Source organism: Momordica charantia, assembly GCF_013281855.1.
Source record: "Momordica charantia cultivar OHB3-1 chromosome 1 unlocalized genomic scaffold, Mcharantia_2.0 BLBB01000001.1, whole genome shotgun sequence".
NCBI lineage: Eukaryota > Viridiplantae > Streptophyta > Magnoliopsida > Cucurbitales > Cucurbitaceae > Momordica > Momordica charantia.
The window spans coordinates 20,832,391-20,853,587 of NW_028275157.1; the positions used below are offsets into that span (position 1 = coordinate 20,832,391).

Sequence of the window (21,197 nt, forward strand, 5' to 3'; positions counted from 1 at the left end):
GGAACCCAATTAAAAAGAATTGGAAGGAATAATTGTATTTAATAATTTTATTTATTCCAAGGACGGTTGGAAAAATTGTTTTGAAAATAATTGTTTGTTTTTCATAAGTGTGATTAGTATAAGTATGAGTTTTGAAATAATAATATTTTATTTCTTTTAAAATGAAAATTGTGAATTTGTGAGAATATTTTGAAAAATTATTTATCCAAACGTATTTCTACATAATTTTTGGTTTAAAAGAGAACATTGTTCTAAAAATAATTCCCCAACGTGTCAAATTTTTACTCATTTTCAAAGAATTATCTTATTTCACATAAAATGGAAACTTTTATCTCAGGACAGTTTTCAGTAGAAATTTTTCAATTGATGTTCTTAGTTGAATTAATTAATCTTGACATTATCAAAATGAATTGAAAACTTAAATGCACCATAGAATGAAGCAGGAATTCAGGTAAAGCACAAAACTCATCTAAAAAGATCACTCCATGTGAAAAATCATTACTAAACCAAACAGTCACTAAATCAAGAACAGGGGAAAAAAATGTATCATCTGTTTCTCATTTGAAAAATCAACAAGAAGAAGCCAAAAAAAAAGTATCCTTTTGTATTTACATTACGAAGATCCACGACTCAAGAAATCAAGATTGTACAAGTAAACTCACTAATACAAAGCTACGTAAAATAACCAAATCTCTGTCCACCCCTTGCGAGCAAATGACATATTTGTTTCTATTCATGTGGGAGAGGCAGAGGTCAAGCTGAACTTCTCCGAGAGCTTGGTGTGCGAAAATGGTGAAAGAAGCTCCATTTGATGAAGGAAATACACGTCGTGAACGAGCGGATTCTCTGTTCTTCGTGGAGGCGAACCCGAATAACACGATGGGTAGCAATTGGAGCACAAGCAATCTCTCCCTTCAACATTCTGCACACAACACATATTCATGAATTTTTCAAAATAATTCCCAATCATGGGAAGGAAATCCATTTTCTAGAAAGGTAATCCGTTTCTTACCTTTCCAGCAATGATATTCAGAATCCCATTTCTTCCTTCGCCACTCGATTGGCTGGTTAAAGTAAGAGAACAAATTAAATAAGATTTTGAAAATCTCTCAAAATTTTCCATAAACTTTTCCATACGTAATAAAACTAAGTTGGAGAAGAGTAAGATGAGAAAGTGACCTGTGGATGCGATCAGCGCATCTGAGAGGGACGAGGAAATTGGGGATGGTGGGTCTAGGACGACGAGGCTTGGGGCAGAGAGGGAGACAGTTAACGTTGTTGTTTGTTTCAGGACTTGAATCGACAAGATTGCTCTTGGTTGCTATATGACGATGCATCATCTTCTTCTTTTCTTCTTTCTTTTCCTTTTCTACAGGTCTCGAGTGGAAAGAAAACGTCAATTATGGAGTCGATAACCCAGGATGAGATTTGATTTAAAGAAGAGAGGGTGTTGAAGTGGGGTGGGAGAGAGTATTTCCTTTGGCCAAGAGAAGTTGTAGGAGCAATTGTGACTAGATGTGTTTATTTGATTTTCCTCCTTGTTTTTCTCCTTTCCTTGCCAATTATTTGGTCAACCAACATTTTTTTTCATAGAAAACTTGACCAAAGTGTCGGTCTCAGTTGGCGAAAATCATGAGCCTCCCTTCCACGTCACACAACTATGTGGATACTTTGTGTTTACAGTCTGCACCCGGGTCGGTCTAAGGCAACTTTGAGTCGTAGACGAAAATTTACATTCAGTCTTTTCACCATTTTAATTAACTAACCTTTCAAATTGACTACTCCTATTTTTTAATTTCACAATTAACTTTCTGATATGAAAATTTTATTGGTATTTGAAAGTACATTAAAATGTGATAAAATTTTAACGTTAACAGAAATTGATAATCCGATATCTACTTTCCAAAACAATTACTTATACTCCAACAGTTTTTCAAAATTTGATATTTTTGAGATCAACTATGTCACAAGAAAGATTAAATAGATTAATAATATTGTCTATTGAAAATGATATGTTAATAAATTTAAATTTGATAATTTAAATCTATAATTTTCTATATTAAAGTCTTCCTACTAAAATTTTGTCTAAGATCCATGTATCATTTGAGCCTTGATTAATTCTACAGTTGTAAATCATAGAACCATTCGAATCTGTACTTAACCCAGATAGATATAAGTCTAGCTATATTACAAATCATCTATCCTTAGAACGGGTATCAACTTTGTTTAAGCATATGAAACGATAGATCTCAACTAGAAGACAGAAAATGGTGCTCTAAACAAGTAAACAATAACACAAAATTATGGGTCAAAATGAATAAATTTCTAGGCAGCAACAGATAATTCATAGTCTAGATTGCTTGAAGAGGGAGAACAAAAATCAATTGCACCAGAAATTCTATATTTTACATTACATGTAACTGTCAGAGAATGAATGAGGTTCCTCAGCTATTATACTTACAGTGCCAAGATACACAATTCAACTAACGTGTGATTTCATGCCAAACCCAGAAATCATGGCTGATATGTGTCCCAGTCAAATCTAGGCTGAGAAAATACCTCATAATCGATCGGCCCGTCTACAACTGAATCAACTGTTTGAATGCCCTCCAAGAGTGTCCGTTGAAACCCGTCGTCATAAGGTAACAGTTTGTACATTACCAGCAACCCAAGTGTGAAAATCGCTTGCAGCTTTGTCGAGTCTCCATTTACCGAGAAGAATAAGAGCATCGAGAGCAGGAATAGATCGACGCAGAACCGCATGATCCCCAGAACGGTATCCATCAACCTTCCGTCGTTGCCAGCAGGGAAGCCACCAACTCTATACACAAATAGAAAGTTATACTTGTCGACGACATATCTGTATCCGAAATACGCTGCGCCAATCGGGACCACCAGTGGAGCAAACGAAGAATATATCATGGTGAGGGCAAATATTGTCAAATTAAATGCGTAATATTGCGCAAAATCGAACTTCTGTTTCGGTGCAGTTGAGGTTATATTGACGGGATATACAGAAAGATCTTGCCCCCTCATATCCATATCAATCAGTCTAGGGGAGTTATCCTGTAGTAATGATCTCTCAAGACTATCTATTTCCTGGTACTCAAAAGGGTATTCTTCACTTTGTTCAGGAACCAGCTGCAGCATGTCGTTTTTCCGAAACTTTCGTATCTTCTTCTTTATCCATGGTATTGGAGCCAATAAATCAAAAGATATGCCCAAGAAAGTGCTGGTGATCAAAAAAGCAACCGAGGAAAGGCATGATCTGGAAAGGAATGATGTACTCATGTACTGCTCAATTCTCTTGCAATCTTCACTATCCAAATAGCATTGTCCCATCCCAAGGATCGCGCTCTCTAAAGATGACTCAACCAAGGCTCTCAGAAGGATGAGGTTTACTAGGAAAAAGCAAACCATCTTGAGAAGTGCAGCTCTCTGCTCCCCGGATACAGTTAGATGTCGTTCAAACTTCGAAAGATAAGAGAGAGCAGATGGGATTATTATATACATACTCACAAAAATAATAACATTGGGCAGGAACTGAAAGATAAGACTGCCCAGCCAGCTAGAACTTTGCACCCAATCCAACCATGACTGGGCGTTATCCATCACTTCAGCATTGATGATTCTCCCAGCACTCTTTACAGCAGTAATCACAGCAAGAGGAGAGCTAAAGAATAAAAGCATTAACAGTAAGCATGTGTTCACAAATAATCTCCTAAGTTTCAGTGAGAGTTTTGTTGATCCCAAATGATTCCAATAAATATCAGTCGCCAAGGGTGCACGATCAACTTTCCATTGGTTTCTTTGAAGCCGTAACTCTATGACAGAAAAGAACTTCCCAATTCGTCTCTTCTTTTCATTTCGGAAATCCATTACTGCTTTATTGGTAGCATAGATATCCTTGAACATAACAAAAGCAACCCCAGCTCCAGGTGCGCGCCCTTCCTTGTAAGCAGCCAGTTCGGTCTCCAAATTGGCTCTCGATTCTTGCAGCCGCCTTAGCCTCTCCTCATTTGTATAACCAAATTTACCTATTATCTGACCCCACAAGTCTTTTACTTTCCTCCAAATGTAACGCATCCAACCAAAGAAAACCTTCAAACAATCACCTCTGCTTTCATTGTCTTCATCTTCATCAGCTACAAGACGAGAGTGCATCTGTGCTACCAACCGCGATATTTCATCTCTAACCTTGACTAATTCTGTGGCCAAATCATCCAATGCGCATAAATCCATAGGCATTATGACCCTATAAACCTTGCCAGGATACTTATGCTGGAAATACTCTAATATCGCATCCCTATCAACCTCTAAAGTTTTGGGAATCCCTTGCACCATTATAGTAAAAATGGCAGTGGAATCGGCACTAGGATCACTTAAGTTCCCATTCCCATCTCTAAATCTTGTTATCTTTAACCTCTTTTCAATTGCAGAAATACCAAAGTGCACAAAAACAACAACAACAACCACAAAAGCAAAATGCACCCAAAGTAAAACTGAACCTTTCTCAATGTGATTGATCGTCGTCTTCGAGAATTGATCGTTCAATACAGCCTTTCCACCATAGAGATTGAGCGGGAGCAACACTGAAACCGAGAAAACCGCAATTGATAGTAACACCGCACAGCTCCCCCCTTCGATCAAAAGAAATTGCGCGGCATCGGCTCCACAATGGCGCGCAATATCCCGGCACGTCGCGTGCCACACGGCAAGGAGCTTGGTAACCAATCCAGAAGGTCCAGGAATTCGACGGTGGTCGCTCCGAAGCTTCACGAAGAGAAAGATGAAGAGGCAGAAGGAGGCGCCAATTATCGAGATATTCAGCAAGTATTGGATGTTACCGTACCACGAAGTAAAATCAGTCGCAGAGTCGCCGCCATCGGAGAACGGAGGAGGAGAGAAAGACTCGACAACAAAGGAATTAGAAGGAACCATCGAGTAAGAGCTGCGTCGGATCTCGGTACGCGGAAATCGAAGTTTCACACAATCAAATTTGAGATTCTTCAACAAATTATGTCATAAATGCAGCGATAGTACCTCAATTCGGACGATAAATAGCTCGAACTCGTACAAATTTGAAGGCCTTAGGGTTTTATGAATCAAAATCATCTTCCGTCCGACATTATAGAGGTTTCCTCCTCCGACTGGGAGTAGGAATTCAAGCAATCACGAACTGGATTCAGTTACGAGAATGACCCTCGAGAATCAAGATGGAAATCGGAAAATTAAAATATTAATTTATTGGGAGACTATAGAATATTAAAAAAAAAACCAAATAAAAAAATAAAAAATTTTTGAAACTGTTGTTTTTCCTTTTAATTTATTTAGTTATGTTCGATTTAGCCAAATATATGGAACTTTGGTCAAACGCCAACTCAATCAAATAAACATGAATGAGAAAATACTAATTAAACTCTTTTTTTTCTTTTTAAAAAATTCCAAAAAAGAGAAAATATCAATTTACAGGTCTTCCCCATTTGGAATTTATATTTTCCTTTTCTTTTTGACTTCGGGAATTTATATTTTCAATCTCTCTGAATACAAGGATTTTTTTTTTCTTGAAAAATATAAACACAAAGATTAGTTGATTGGTCGAATTTTCAACATTCAAATATCTAAAACTTTTTGAGCAATTATAGTTTAAAAGTTTCTTTATTTTATCCGTTAAAAAAAAGTTTCTTTATTTGAAAGAAACAATATTTTTTAATACACCTGTTTGTTTTCTAAAATTCATTTTACGAAGAAAAATCTTAATCGGTAACCACATTTTCGGGGATGATTTTTTTTTTTTTGAGAAATTTTCAGGGATGATTTTAAATACATGTTTTTCTTAGTTAAATAACATGTTTGAGTGTATATTAAAACCTTTAACATTTCGATGGATGATATATATTTTTATCAATTAAATTATGTTCAAGTCAGTAAAATATGTGTTTATATATGGGGGGAGGTTTAATATACAATATTTTTAAAAAGCAAGCAGATATATTGTTGATTTAAAATACTTTGGATTGATTTTCTATAATATTTTGTTTTTATTTATTTATTTATTATTATTATTTGGTTGTATTTGATAGTTGATTTAAATGGTTGGGTTCTTCGTTACGTTATTTATCTACATGTAAATTGAGATACATTATAGTAACGCAATATAGGCTAGGAATTTTAAAAAGAAGTGAAAAATTAAGGATACAAAAATACAAATTTATCTTTATTGAAACAAAAAACAAAAGGTTTGTGTTATTAGGGGCATTTGTTTTTTGCGAATGTAGATACTGATATCTTCAGATGTCTGGAATCTCATATGTTTGGAATTTTAGATGTATGGAATTTCAAATAATCACGTTTGTTTTGTAGGAAAATTTATTAGGATATCTGGAATATTTTTTATAACCACGACAGAATTTATTCATGTGAATATTGTAAATTTATGTAATGTCCAAAAATGCCATTAACAGTCGTCATATAATTATGTTAAATTTAATATTATTTGAATCCATATAAAAATTGTATTTTTATTAATTTAATATTATATTTTTATATTTATGTTTGGTGACTATTGGAAGAGTAAAACAAATGAAAGACTGCACCCTAGATTTGAATTAAAAACAAATTAAGATATTATATCATTGAATAATATCTATTTTATATCTAGTTTATTTTATATCTAAATGTAGCATATATATAAAATTATATTTAGACATTTATCAAAATTTCAAATATAACCCATGACTTTTAGAAAAATACAGAACTAGTTCGTAAAAAAAAAGGGTAAGCCTGGGAATGTGATAGAATAGTAAGTGAATTTTTTTTAGTACAATATGTGGAGTGGGAGATTTGAACTCACGATCTTTTAGTCGGACATATATGTCCTAATCTGTTGAGTCAGACTTAGGTTGGCAATAATAAGCCAACTTAGATATAGCTCAATTGATTAATGTTTATATTTTTGATCAAACCGCTGTAGATTATTCAGAGGATAAATATTTTTTTAGTCTATATAACTTGAGTTTGGTTTTCATTTGATCCATATATTTTAAAATCTTATGTTTATGCCTATGAAGTTTCGATAATTCTCAATTATGACCCTTAATGCTAACTTTCCATTAGTCTTACTGGAGGTGAATTATCGCATGCCACATATCGACATAAAGATCATCACTCGCCAAAATGAAGGAAAGAGCTAGAGGAGGCTTACCGTTGAGAATATTACAAATAGCTCAATAGCCTAAGTCGAGCTATATTCTCCATCTTGACCGACCTACACAAAGGACGAGTCAAGCTTAAAGAGTATCTGTCATCACCAAACAGGATTCCAGACAAGATGCCGTAATTTCCGGACAGTTAGAGAGTTGTTGGAGCGCTATCGAAAGTTATGTCAATAGCTCACCTCTATAAATAGAGATCTTCCCCTCTCACACAAGATACATAAAACTATATTTTTTAGAATATAGATTGGATAAGTACTAACAAAAATGTCAGAGTGTTAACTCTTTTTTATAGGTCATTAGTATCATCGGTCCGAGCCTTTTGGATCATATAGATCGTAGGCCGTCAATTATTATTATTGTTATTTTTATCTCCCACTTCGAAAAAGACCAAAATACCTTCCTTGAATTATAATGGCATCTAAATTGGTATTAAAAAATATAAATATTCGAATGAGACATGGGATGGGAGGTATGTATTGGGCCGACATACCATATTGAAAGCCCGCTAAACAGAGTGGCATTTCTCTAACAGCGTCACGGCAGGCAAAATATTATCATCACACATATTTTTATTCGTGTTACTTGTACATTGGTATTAAAAAATAATTTTTTATTACAATCAACATAATTTTATTTTCGCCAAAGCGACATAGCTCGGTCGTAATTGACATATATCTTCAATCAAAAAGGTTGTGAGTCCGATTTCCCAATCCCACGTCTTATACTTAAAAAAACATAATTTTATTTTCTACCACAAGTATGGTTGATAATTTAAATTTCTAATCTCAAGAGAAAGAGCGGCTACCTCACCTCAAGACTTTGTATTATATATGAAAAAGGCAAAATATCGTCCTTTTTATTTCAATTTATATGTTGTTATTAACTTATTATATATAGATATTTGTTTTCTATATAAATTATTGTACCGATATTTTTTTTTCTCTCCGTAGATATTATCAAATTTTAGAGATTTCATTGTTTTTCTTTTATAAAATTTTAAGTTTGAATTTAGTAGACTGTAAAGAAGTCAATAATTTGAAGATTAATGGTATGAATTTTATCTTTCTTTAACTATAGGATTACTACGTCCTCTTAACAAAAATTTTAGATTCGTAACTGCTCAACCGAACTATATTTATAAGGCATCATTGTCTTTGTCGTAGATTTTTAGGTTCAAATAATTATCCTCTATTTTGTGATATAATATTTTTTAAAAAGTTCTGAGGATCCAAAATTTTATAATTAGAGGGGCTCAAATTCTTTATTTAAAAAAATAAAAAATTGGACAAAAAATATAAAAGAATAATAATAAACAGGAGGGGTAGAGGCGAGCCAACAACTTTAAGTATATATATAATAAAGAAATTTTAGAAGAATTAGCACAAACTTCATAGTTGACCACCTCCACCTAGTCAGGATATTCAAATTCTACTAATATCTAGATAATCAAATATTACAAGATCTATAGTCTATTTCACATACATATTTTTCGATTAAAAAGGTCATAGATTCAAATTCCTACTCCAACATATTGTTGTCCTAAAAAATATATATTACAAATATCAATAGGTCGTCAAATCTGTTCTTAAAGTGTAGAATTATATAGTTTGAAACTTCCAGTACTTTTTATTTTCCATTTAAATACTATTTTGGTTAATGTATTTTATGTTTTAGTTCATTTTGATTAATGTACTTTCAAAACATTTACTTTGAGTATAACATGTAGAGGCAGAGGATCAAATTCACAAACTTTTGGTTTGAGATATATGTCAATTACCATTAAACTAGGCTCGCTTTGGTAAAATAGTTACTCTTACAAAATATAGAGACCACAACATATATTTTAAAGTACAGGGATCAAAATAAATCAAATGCAAAGTACAAAGATTAAGTTTAAAAAGTAAATCTCTAACTTTAAATAAGGTAATAATACGTGTTTTTTAGTATTTTTGTACTAAACTATACTCCGATTGAAGCTTAGAATTTGACAGGGAAGTGGTGATATGATATGAGAAATTGAAGATGATCTCTTTAAGATGGGGGCAAAAGGGAAGTGGGGGTTGGCTGGGTTGGTGGCGCGACCACGGGTTTAACGCGCCCTTCGTTCTGCTTCAACAAAAAAGTAGTGCTTATGTTCGCCACTGAAACAAAATCCAAAACAAACCATCAAAACAATAGCAACGCCCATTTTTCAGCTCAATATTTGGCCTCTATATGCCAATATTTTAAAATGTCGATCTGGAAAGAAATATCGAACTATCAATTTCATAGAAATATTGATGTCGATGAATATTTATGAAAAAATTAAAAACTCGAAAAAATATTTAAATTAACATATAATTGTCTCACCATTTCTAAATAAGTTAAAACGACTAACGTTAATATTATGTATATGTTAGTGAAATTTTATTGATATTCTTCCTATTTTGTCGATTCTTTTTTTGTAGTATTATGAAAATGTCAATTTACCCCTTATGTTGTATACACACATATATATATATTACTATTTTTAAGATTAGTAAACAAAAAGTATGCTCGATTCTCGTCTTGTTCTTTGTCGTAAATTAGGATCGCTCGCTAGCTAGGTTAGAATGGAGACAACCTTTTATGAGAACATATTACCTTTACTGGGGAACAAGGGGCGAAACGACTGCATATAATCTATTTACAATTGCCTCGGAAGAAAAATGTTGTTGTAAAGTATGTTCTTGGGATGTTTCACACATAAATCTATTATTTAAAGAGAAGGATTTTCATCACTAAACCAATGAGCCTAATGAGTAAAGTAGTGGCAATGAACATCAAAATGCAACAATATTGTTTATGGAGAAGAAATATGTAGAAATCACGAGTCTTACTAAGAGGTAAAGAAAAACCAACAGAAGAACAAATTTAACCGTCTTAAGTGGTTTCAACCCCATATGAGAAGAAGACCCACCAAAAGCCTTGTATGTCGAGTAGCTAAAGAATATATCATAGTGAAATACGAACAATAATATTTAGGTACAGTACTCATCTTCCTACCGATCACAATTAAAAATTTAACACTTCTTTTATTTTTTATTTTTTGAAAAATAGAAAAAATATCTTTCTATGCATTTTTATTTTCTATTAGTCAAATTATTAAGTATAAAATTGATGTTTACCAATAAAGTTGTAAGTATTCTTGAAAAAGAAATACGCGTTTTTTGTCTTTAGTATTTCCCGCCGGCCGCCGCCAGGGCTTTTCCCAGTCTCCATTTGCCACCATCATCGTATCTTCTAATCGCAATTTCTATGAAAGGGACGGAGACGGACGGTGAACTCAAAAAATAATAAGAAGATAATATAAATGGTCGATTTGTTGACTAAATGGATTGGTACAAACTCCAAAGTCCCGGTCCCAATTTTAAGTTTTTTTTTTTCCCGTAAGTTTAATAATTATGAGGTAAAATAATTGATATTTAAAATGATAATATAAATATTTTATCTACCGTGTTATATTTAATTTAGATCGATGAACTTTGGTTCTTGAAATTTGAATATTTGTGTTTAATAAGTTATTCGATTTTTAATTTTGTGTCTAATAGGCCTTTAAAATTTAAAAAGTATTTTATAAATCATAAATTTTTAGGTTAAGCAGAAAGTGATAAAATGATCACAAAATAATGATATTTAAGAATCCTAATGAACTATATCGCGTTTTGACTAATAAAATGTTTAAATATACCCACCAGCTCAACATTGATGGCTACGTAGTTAATCGTCAACTAAAAGATACAACTTAGATAACAAAGTGTAACTTAAAATCAAAAGATTTTAATGGACTGCCTCAGATAAATCTACCGGACATAATTAAAAATTTGCCTCTTATAAATCTACTAGACATAATTAAAGTTTGATGTCTTCCTACATAAAACCCGTAGGTTATGGGCTTTTAAGACACTATTTTAAGAATGAAAAACTATTCTAAAAACCTATTAAATACGGTAATAGAAATTTAAAAATTTATTAGATATATTAGACACAGCTCTAAAAATTTATAAACTAAACTTATAATTTAAAAAATAAAAATGTATACAATATCAACTAAATTATGTAAATTGGTCCAAAATTGCATTTACCTGGTTTTATCGTTTTCACTCTCCAATTAATGCATTTGGTTTAATTATTATTTTTTAATCAATACTTTGGTGCAGTCTCCTTATACCTTACAAAGTCCTTTTCATTTTATCATTATTCTTATAGCATAATGAGTAATTTTGAACATATAACTCTTCATAAAAGGTCAAGCAAATCAATCTTAGATATAAGTAGTATGAGATTATATTCACATTTTGAATAAAAAGATCAATACAAAATAAGTTTGCGATGAGGGAGAGAAATAAATCCGATAAATAATGAATTAAAAAGAAGAAAAAGAAATGTCAACATCGACAGTTAAGTTTATTTTATTTTTTATTTTTTAAAGTTGAATGTTCAATATCTCATCTTTATATATATATATATATATGTATATAAAGACTATCTATCTTCATATATATATATATATATATATATAGTATAAAAGTGGAGGACCGAACTCATAACCTCTTTATTAGAGATATATGTCAATTATCGTTGAGCTATGTTCGTTTTGACCTTTATCTTCATATTTATTGCATAAAAAATATAAAAATCTACTGGTAAAGTCAATGGGAGGGCGTGGGGCGAATTATATACGAATGGAAAATAAAGAAGAAGAAAGGGAAAATAGGGGAAGGCAGTTGAAGAAAAAGGGTAACACGTGCCACGTGGCAAAGTTGACCGTGAAAATAGGAGACACGTATGCAAATTAAAAAAAGGTCACAAGAAGAAACCCCTGGGCGGTAAGAGAGGGATTGGGGCATCACAATTCACAGACACGATGGACCTCATTACCAATAACTCAACCAACACTCCCACATTTTTTTTTTTAATATTTCAGTTTAAATATTGTTTTACTCAGTCCAATTTTAATTTTGATTCATTTTATTAACCCTCTTTTTCATTTTAATGTCAACTTTTAAAACGCCTATTTTGATCTCTCCATTCTAATATGTTTTATAAAAACTATATATCATTATTTTAAAATTTTTATTTATAGTCTAAGAGGTCATTTTTTTCTTTTTTAACTACAACAATTATAAAAAATAAGGAAGAAATGAGTTAGGTGTCTTGTAAATTTTTTTTTTCCTTTTGGTGGAAGTCTTTTACTTTACTCCCATGGACTATTTTTAGAAACTTTTTTTTTTCCTTCAAAAACCAAAAGCTCAATTAATTATTTTAAAAAATATCTCCATTGCAAACAGCTTTTGAAAATTATTTAATTTCATAGAAATCTTCTCCATACCAACAGTCCCACATTTATCTTATAAGAGCTTGCAAAATAATAATAATAATAAATAAAAAGAACTAACATGGCCACACAGAGAAAGGTACAAACTTTGAAGCAAAATTATAATAAATAATGGTAGTGATCAGTGATATTGTTCTATTCCATTCTTCCCCTTTGCATCCACTTTCTGTGTCTCTGGTTCATATTTGTGGAGCCCATTGAAACCCCATATGCAATTTTTGCCTTTCCGCCATCGCTGTTGGTTTTCCTTTTAGACGAGTTCCAGGTGCCACTGTCACACCAAAGTATTTCAGTTCCGTTTTTCCTCTGAATCTCACTTCATTTCTTCGCACCGATTGAGGGTTTTTCTTCTTCTTCTTCAATTTCCATCGTGCCCCAGAAAACGGAACAAAAAGTTTTGGGAGATTTTCTATTTTATGGTGGCCGATGAATTTCAAACCCCTGTTTCCTACTGTTTTCGTTTCATTTAATCTGTGGATCTACCGCTTTTCGAACCCACGTGTATTGCCCCGTCTCTTGTAGATCTCTATCGTTTTCGTTTGGTGTCATTTAGTAGCTGACCGAACTGATCGAATAGCCTAATTTTAGAGTGAGTTCATATTCCTCTTTTCATCGTCTCTTATTTCTGTAGTTCGTACTCGTCGTTTAGTCTTCGGAATTTAGGTGTGAGAATGAGTTGGTTTCTGATTCGTGTGCTGAATGTAAATGTTGGATTGTGTGTTTGCTGCAGCTCTTTCTTAGTTTCGATATTTGGTCAACGTATTACGAGAGTTTTTGTTTTCCTGTGTTGAATTTGATTTGGAAGCAGAAGAGATGATGGGTTTCTGTTCCATTTTGTGTTTATTGTAGTTCATCGAGATAGTTGACCGAAATATGCACTTAGAGGAGCCAATTATCAGATTGAGGAGTTTTTTTGCTTATTGAGAGTGATTTATTTTCTTCTAATTGGTTTGTTGGTTTGCTGGAAAAGCGGGCTGGTGGGGGCTTTTGGACAAGAATGGTACTGTTATCCTTTTTGAATGTGGAGTTAAGGGGTTGGCGTTGATGAAATGAGGGATGTTATCCAGCTTGATGAACTTTCTGAGGGCTTGCTGGCTGCCGTCCTCGGACAATATCGTACACAGCGGTTTGGATTCAGCAGGGGGCCGTCATGAAGGGCTGCTTTGGTACAAAGATATAGGACAACACGTGAATGGTGAATTTTCAATGGCTGTTGTCCAGGCCAACAACTTGCTAGAGGATCAGAGCCAGATCGAATCGGGTCCGTTGAGCTTGCTTGAATCCGGCCCATATGGAACCTTTATTGGTGTCTATGATGGCCATGGTGGGCCTGAGGCATCAAATTACGTATATGATAATCTTTTCCAGCATCTGAAAAGTAAGAACTCGTGTTGTAATTATGATTGTTGGACTTGGGGTTTAAGATTTAAAATGAGTTCATGTTCTTTAGTGTAATTGAGTCTGAGCTTTTCATTTGAAAATGCAGGGTTCACCTCAGAGCAACAATCAATGTCATCTGATGTGATAAAGAAAGCATTTCAAGCTACAGAAGAAGGCTTTATTTCTCTAGTGACCAAACAATGGCAAATGAAGCCCCAAATTGCAGCTGTTGGTTCATGCTGCCTGGTCGGTGTGATCTGCGATGGCACCCTTTACATAGCCAACCTTGGTGATTCCCGTGCTGTGCTGGGAAGGCTCGTGCGGGCGACTGACGAGGTTATTGCCGTTCAGTTATCAGCAGAGCATAATGTGAGCATAGAATCCGTCAGAAGTGAGATGCATTCTCTACACCCAGATGACTCCCACATAGTAGTTTTGAAGCATAATGTATGGCGAGTAAAAGGCTTAATACAGGTAACTTTTTTTATACTGCCAAACACGAGGATATAATTGTCATCTTAAGTATTGTGAACGAAGTGTGAAGCATGAAGATGAATGCGTTTTTAGGCTTTGTTATAGTCTTTTGTATGTTACTGAACTATTGAGGTCAGGCCTTGAGCCCAGAGATTTCTTTTAGTGAAGACAAGAGGGGAAAAAAACTGTTGCTCTACACTTGCTTATCTATTGGTTTGTCAGTAAAGAGCTCTGTTTTTCACTTCTAGCAAGTTCATCTTCCTCTCTCTCCCTCTCAATTAGAAATGCTTAAGAGGTCCTTGTTTCATTATAGCAACATTTGCATGGATGACGCTGTTTCCTTAACGTAAATTTATCTTAAATTGTCATACAAGGCGTTTTAAGCATGTCTTCGTCCAGGTTTCCAGATCCATTGGTGACGCGTATCTAAAGAAGGCTGAATTCAACAGGGAACCATTGTATGCTAAGTTTAGGCTCCGCGAACCGTTCTCTCGGCCAATATTGAGCTGCGAACCATCAATTTCGGTGCATGAACTTCAACCACATGATCAGTTTATCATATTTGCCTCTGATGGCCTGTGGGAGCACATTAGCAATCAGCAGGCCGTGGATATCATTCAAAATAATCCGCATAATGTAAGATATTTATCTCGCCGTTAATGTTGATTGTACTTGAAATGTATTTCCATTGCCAAGGAACTGGTCGATATCTGAATCTACTAGTTATCTGCTCATCGTGCTGTGTTTCTGATTGTTCCCGTTGTTTAAAGTTGCATTATGCTCATAAAAAGTGGCGGTGAAAAGCTAATTGGGAATGGAAAAGCCAAATTTAAATCTTCTGCTTTTGTTCATGCAGGGAAGTGCTAAGAGATTGGTGAAGACTGCAATGCAGGAAGCAGCTAAGAAACGAGAAATGCGATATTCAGATTTGAGGGAAATCGACCGTGGTGTCCGCCGCCATTTTCATGACGACATCACAGTCATAGTTGTGTTTCTTGACTCAAATCTCGTGAGCAGAGCGAGCTCAGTCCGAGGCCGTACTATGTCTTTGAGAGGGAGGGGGGTTATCCTACCTACAAAATCTCTAGCCCCTTGTGCCACACCTGCAGAAACTTAACACAATCTGATGAAGCTGACCACTCTTCTTCTAGCTGTTTATGTACCTACCTAGTTCTGGGTCTTCAGAACTTCCATGACCCATCAGCAAATGAATATCAAGTATAAGTTAACACAAGAAGGTTCAGTAATTTTTTATTTTTATGCATGATTTAACACTTAACATGGCATGTACTCTATGTAGTTTCCAACAATTTGAGCAGAAAGTAAAGGAAGAACCAGGGAAATAGAGCTTAATCTAAGGTAGCCTTCTTTTTCTTCTAGCCAAGAAGATTTTCTTTCATTTCATTTCATCTTTACATTTTCAAAAATTTTCCCTTTCTTTCTTCCCATTCATTTTGGATTACATTGCTTGGGCTCTATAAATTCTATGGAAGAAGTTGAAGAATTATTCCAGAAAATAGAAGCTTCTGTTCTGTTCCTGAAAACTGAATTGTCTGCACCAAATGTTCAATCAACTATACAGACCAGAGAAAAACCGAGCTGAACCGAATCTGGCCCGGTCTATTTTTATGCATCTTTGTCACAATCAGTTCTTATTTTGTTCATCATTTGCAGCCACGGGCAGCTGTTTGATACTTGTCTGATCGATGTCGATGCAGAGACTATTAATCTCCAGGCACTTTAAGCTTACACTCTTGAATGCAAAACCATCCATTTCGACGTGAAACTTCTCGAGTTTGATGCCTTCAATGCTCACTAGGCTTTGAGAGTATTCAAATTCCGTCGACCTGCCGAACCAAAGATCCGTTGATTTCTGCCTCGGAAGTTTCGTCTTGTTGATGAAGTTGTCAGCTACATGAAGAGCTTCCTCTAGCTCTAGCCAAACCTTAGTCATGGTTGGGCGGTGTTTGGGATGTTGTGAAGTGCATTGCAGTCCAAGTTGCCCCATCTTTAGCATCACTTCCATGTCACATGGCTCTGCAAGAAGATTTGCATCCAAAACCTCTTCAACTCTGCCTGCTTCTAAGCTTGGTCTCGCCTGCAATTTCACGATCAATTCAAATTTCAATTCTCGAACTTAAGATATTAAACTCACGCTCCAAAAGGCCTCCTAAAGCTCTACACATTTCAATTTGGGTATTCTAAAATAGTAAATACAAATAGATGCATAGGGAGAGGTTGCTTGCCCATTCAACAATATGGCAATCAGGGAGGGGTTGGTTGGAAGGGAGGACAGGACGAGCAGAGACGAGTTGCAAAAGAATGATGCCGAAGCTATAGACATCACTGAAGGGAGTCAGGTGGAAGCTAGAGCAGTAGGCGGGGTCAAGGTAGCCCGGTGTGCCTTTGATCTGGCTGCTCACATGCGATCGATCGCCAACGGGGCCCGATCTCACTAGCCCGAAGTCACAAACCTTTGCCTCAAATCCGTCTCCGATCAAGATGTTGCTTGGCTTTATGTCCCTGTGGATTATGCTCTCCTTCATCCCAATGTGCAGATGAGCAATCCCTTCAAAAAAGTATACACACATTGTTGAATTTCTTTTGAATCTACAAGATTTTGCACGCTAGAGTTGATCAAAATTTGATTTTTTAGGCTCTGCAAAAGCAATTTCAATACCTCTGGCTGCTCCAATAGCTATGTTAACTCTGTGTCTCCAAGTCAAGCTTCTTCCTTCACGGCCTATGCAAAAAAACCACAGCTCACAGCACAACAAAACTTGATCAAATATTTATATATATTAAGAAAATGACATGAAATTATTATATAAAATTTACCAATTATGTAATCAAGCAGCGATCCATTTGGCACGTATTCATAAACCAATATTCTCTCACCTCCATTCTCTGCCAATAAATTAATCAATCAACTTAAAATTTTGCTAAGTTTGCTCTAGCTTCTGATCTAATTTTGAGGTGTTGTGTGATTATAATTAATAATTATTGTACCTGTAGTTTCTTCACAATATCCCACCAGAGCTACAAGGTTCTTGTGCTTTACTGATGACAGCAGCTTCACTTCTGTTATCAAAAACCAACACTTAGAACTAAATTAGGACCTCAACTTTTTTGAAGTTTTCATTTTGATGTTGTTCGAGAAATGATGTTATAAAGTTGTTTTTAGATGTTTTCATTAAGGGGCACAATTCAATTGGGTGTCAAGGAAAGAAAGATTATGTGTTTACGAGATTATGAGAAGTTCGAACCCAACTTAACTTTTTATTTTGATATTGTGTAAGCTAAACCAAAAAAAATTTAAGTTGATAGCTTATATATTATTAAACGTCATTGTCCATGAAACGTATGTATTCGAACGTCAAACAAAAGTTGTGAGTTACAATGGTGTGATCTCGTTAAATTTTAAGATATAAACAAATTGTTCTCAAAAGGCATGACCAAAAAGTGGGTAAATGACTATTAGCAAGAGGGTATGCAGGACTCAAACTCATGATATCTTAATGTCGATTACCGCTAAGTTAAGTTCATGTTGGCTACAATTTTGATCCTTAAACTTTGAGTATGATGTCTAATAAATCTTCGAGTTTTAAAATGTGTCTAAACATCTTTCAACTTTCAATATTATGTTTAATAGATCTTTAAACTTTAAAATACATTGAACAAACCTTATACATTTCAATTGTGTCTAATATATATCCTTCTAAACTTTAAATTTAATAAATACTAATATATTAGTCACATTTTCAAATTTCACGAACCAGACTGTGAGACATGTCCTAATCTTTTCTAAAAAGAAAAATAATCACCACCCATCTAAAACTAAGTAGCGGTGAAATTTTCTCTTTTTTCTACATTTTCCTCTCTAATTTGTCAAAATTTTAACGATATCGATAGATATCGATAAAAAGATAGGTACTATCGAATAAACGTGTATTATTGTTAAAAAGAATAAAAAAAGTAAATATAAAGGGGAATTAGAAAGAGGAATATTTGTACCATTTCTGAATTCTTCAACACTTGTGTAGGAATCAGCGTGCGGTCTCTTTATGGCCACAATTTCTTCACTCTCAAAAACGCCTTTATAAACATTAGCGAACGAACCAGAACCCAACAAAACTTCGCTACTGAAATTCTTCGTCGCCTTCTCCAATTCCTCGAATCCGAACCTCCTCAGCTTCGTCCTGCCACTCTCATCCCTCGGCCTTCCTCTAGGCTTCCGCCGCGCCTGCCGGAAACTCGCCACGATTTTCCGGCCAAACACACACAACAGCAACGCGCCCAACGACACCGCCACCGCAACGCACACCACAATTACTACCCCCAGATTTCTCCGGTGCGATGGCGGAGTATCCACCGCCGACTCCGCCATTGCCGCCGGCGAAAAGGCCGCTGCTACGGCGAATAAGCCGATTTCTTGAGCGAAACGTAAACGCCGTCGTACAAGAAGATGTAAAAATTGCTGTTCTCGAGAGAGTGTCATGTTTGAATCTGCAAAATTAGGAGGAAGCTCAGTGGATTTAAGTTGAAGGATTAAAGAAATCAGCGAAGACCGAGTCGTTTTCTTCTTCTTCTTCTTCGCTGCAGGACGGCACACAGAGACAAAAACATAGGGCCATAAAAATACATACATAAATGGTACGTGTGCGTTATGGATTAATTTTATGGGACTAATGTGTCCCCAAATATTAAAATCAGAGTTATCAATCCCGAAAAAATGTTTTGTCCTTGCAAGAAAAAAAGAGACTACTCAACGTATCCAAAAAAAGAGACTACTCAACGTATCCTACAGGAATGTAAACTAATTAAAGATATATGGATAAATTGTATCCCTATGTTTCGTCTTGGGAGTGACTAATTGATAAGACTGGTGAAGAAGAACGTAGAAGAAGCATAGCTTGGCAGATTTGGGAAATGAGAAACAAATCAATTTTCAAAGGTGTTCATTAAAAAACTAGAGACATTCAATTGGCGATTGACAGATACATAATCAACAGGTCGAAACACAGATCTAGAAGGAAAGTCGACAAACAAGGACTTGCAACTGACAAGGCGAATTGAAGACAATACAGGAGCCCAATGGAAACCTCCCACATCAAATTCATGGAAGTTAAATACGGATGCAGCATGGCGAGCTCATACAAACACCGGCGGGATTAAAGAGACAATTTTATAATTAAATGAATCCCAATTCCCACCTAACGTAAACGACAATACACAATAATACATGCTACACGATCATATAAATTCTCTTTTAATACCACAAATGGAGAGTCAAAATGAATATAATTCAGCAGTAATTGACTATACTCTTCTGGGACAACTTAATTCATCTTCTAAATTTATGATCAATTTACTCAGTATCATACCGTGTAAGTTTATTGTTACCTAATTTTAGAATCTACTCATGGTAAGATATAATTGAAAAATATTAAAATATAAGGAATTAAATTTAAAAGACGTTCAAATATTAAGAGGGGTAAGTTATATATTTAGCTTATATAATTTCAGCTTAAAAATATATAATTTAAGTTTAACTTTAAAGAAATAAATTTGAAGTTTAAATTGACAAATTGATAATAAGAAATAAAAGAAATCAAATTTATTTAAAATTAAAAAAGAAAATTAGAACAAAAGGTACCTAACATATAAAAAAGTTAGAAAAAGAAAAGAGATAATTCATGAGACATACTCCTTCCATTCACACTATAAATTTTCTTTATAAAATAATTCTTCAACATTGTTGGACCTGACTATGGAAAGCTAAAACAAATCTAGTTGTCAGACGCAGTAGAACATCTACTATAAATTGATTTAGCAGATCCAATAACATGATTTAATTAAAAGAAATAAAGTCGAAAACATATTTTGAGAAAACAAAGAATACTACCTTTAGAAAGCAAGATAGCTTTTTAAGAGAATTTTTTTCATTCAACCATTTTAAGGTTTGATCTATTTAATAGATTTGGGCCAAGACAATTAAGAGTCTCCTTTACTCACTAAGACAATTAAGAAATTAAAACGAGTTATTTTGTTGATTCCATTAAATAATAATAGATAAATTTTATTATTAAAAATCATATTAAATACTTTAATTCTAATTTAAGTGAACAAAATAAAGAATCAAAATGAATTTTGAAGAAATTGGGAGTAAAAATAAAGAGAGAAGACAAAAATAGGAAAATGGCTTAAATTTTAGACATCGCAATAATATGGTACGACTGAGCCTCGCTGGCAGATTACTACCGCCATCTGTAAATGCGAATGCGATTGCCTTTGTTCATAGTTGGTCGAGAAATAAAAAATGTGTCAGCTTTTCGTTGTCTGTAAAAATCTCAAATTTGCTCTCTTTTTACTTCTGAAAACTACTTCAAACAACAAATTCTGTAAAAAAAAAAACCCTGTGTAATTTGTTAATTACTCACAATCTTATCCAAATTCCTCCCCGCACATCATTCATACGAAGACTTCAAGAAAAAGGAAAAAAAAAAAAAAACTACCAGAAATCCCACTTTCCCCAGAGGAATACTCCAAAATTCAGAGGAAAAACATGCTCCAAAAGGATTAAGTTTAAGAATTGCTGGTGACAAGTTAATAAAAACGCATACCCATGTCAAAAATTTGATCAATTTGCTTAAGGGTTCATGAACTGAATGAAGAACATGCAAGAAAGTGGCAAAATTGCACCAAATATGTTGCGAATGGGGTAGTTGGGAGGTGTAGGGACCGCCCACTCAGAACTGATCTTTCCGCCT

The 21,197-nt window shown here is 34.4% G+C and overlaps 4 protein-coding genes across 11 annotated transcripts; 1 reads left to right on the forward strand and 3 right to left on the reverse strand.

Annotated features, from left to right (window-relative positions):
- Positions 1–541: 541 nt before the first annotated feature.
- On the reverse strand, positions 542–1,787 carry LOC111005918 (uncharacterized). The gene is made up of 3 exons (XM_022277614.2): positions 1,180–1,787; positions 1,013–1,064; positions 542–922 (listed from the first exon to the last, which is right to left on the reverse strand). The coding sequence occupies exons 1-3, from the start codon at positions 1,338–1,340 to the stop codon at positions 734–736; spliced, it is 402 nt and encodes a 133-aa protein (XP_022133306.1). The 5' UTR covers positions 1,341–1,787; the 3' UTR covers positions 542–733.
- A 504-nt stretch (positions 1,788–2,291) lies between these two features.
- LOC111005902 (early-responsive to dehydration stress protein (ERD4)) lies at positions 2,292–5,226 on the reverse strand. Its single transcript, XM_022277583.2, has one exon. It carries the CDS (start codon positions 4,939–4,941, stop codon positions 2,515–2,517), a length of 2,427 nt encoding a protein of 808 aa, XP_022133275.1. The 5' UTR covers positions 4,942–5,226; the 3' UTR covers positions 2,292–2,514.
- A 7,462-nt stretch (positions 5,227–12,688) lies between these two features.
- Positions 12,689–15,806, forward strand: LOC111005543 (putative protein phosphatase 2C 60). Of its 7 annotated transcripts, none has more exons than XM_088126191.1 (5): positions 12,689–12,838; positions 13,423–13,951; positions 14,060–14,427; positions 14,827–15,063; positions 15,284–15,806. In XM_088126191.1, exons 2-5 carry the CDS (start codon positions 13,630–13,632, stop codon positions 15,542–15,544), a joined length of 1,188 nt encoding a protein of 395 aa, XP_087982317.1. In that variant the 5' UTR covers positions 12,689–12,838; positions 13,423–13,629; the 3' UTR covers positions 15,545–15,806. The 7 variants fall into 7 exon arrangements, 6 of the variants coding, with proteins under 6 accessions (XP_087982317.1, XP_022132759.1, XP_022132758.1 ...); XR_002600746.2 differs by having other exon boundaries at positions 12,701–13,951; positions 15,284–15,645; positions 15,728–15,806; XM_022277067.2 differs by having other exon boundaries at positions 12,702–13,162; positions 13,304–13,951.
- On the reverse strand, positions 15,771–21,187 carry LOC111005542 (putative serine/threonine-protein kinase PBL22). Of its 2 annotated transcripts, XM_088126180.1 has the most exons (7): positions 21,051–21,187; positions 18,442–18,933; positions 17,437–17,508; positions 17,266–17,334; positions 17,108–17,170; positions 16,674–16,996; positions 15,771–16,525 (listed from the first exon to the last, which is right to left on the reverse strand). In XM_088126180.1, the coding sequence occupies exons 1-7, from the start codon at positions 21,052–21,054 to the stop codon at positions 16,073–16,075; spliced, it is 1,476 nt and encodes a 491-aa protein (XP_087982306.1). In that variant the 5' UTR covers positions 21,055–21,187; the 3' UTR covers positions 15,771–16,072. The 2 variants fall into 2 exon arrangements, with proteins under 2 accessions (XP_087982306.1, XP_022132756.2); XM_022277064.2 differs by lacking the exon at positions 21,051–21,187 and having other exon boundaries at positions 18,442–19,105.
- Positions 21,188–21,197: the final 10 nt, after the last annotated feature.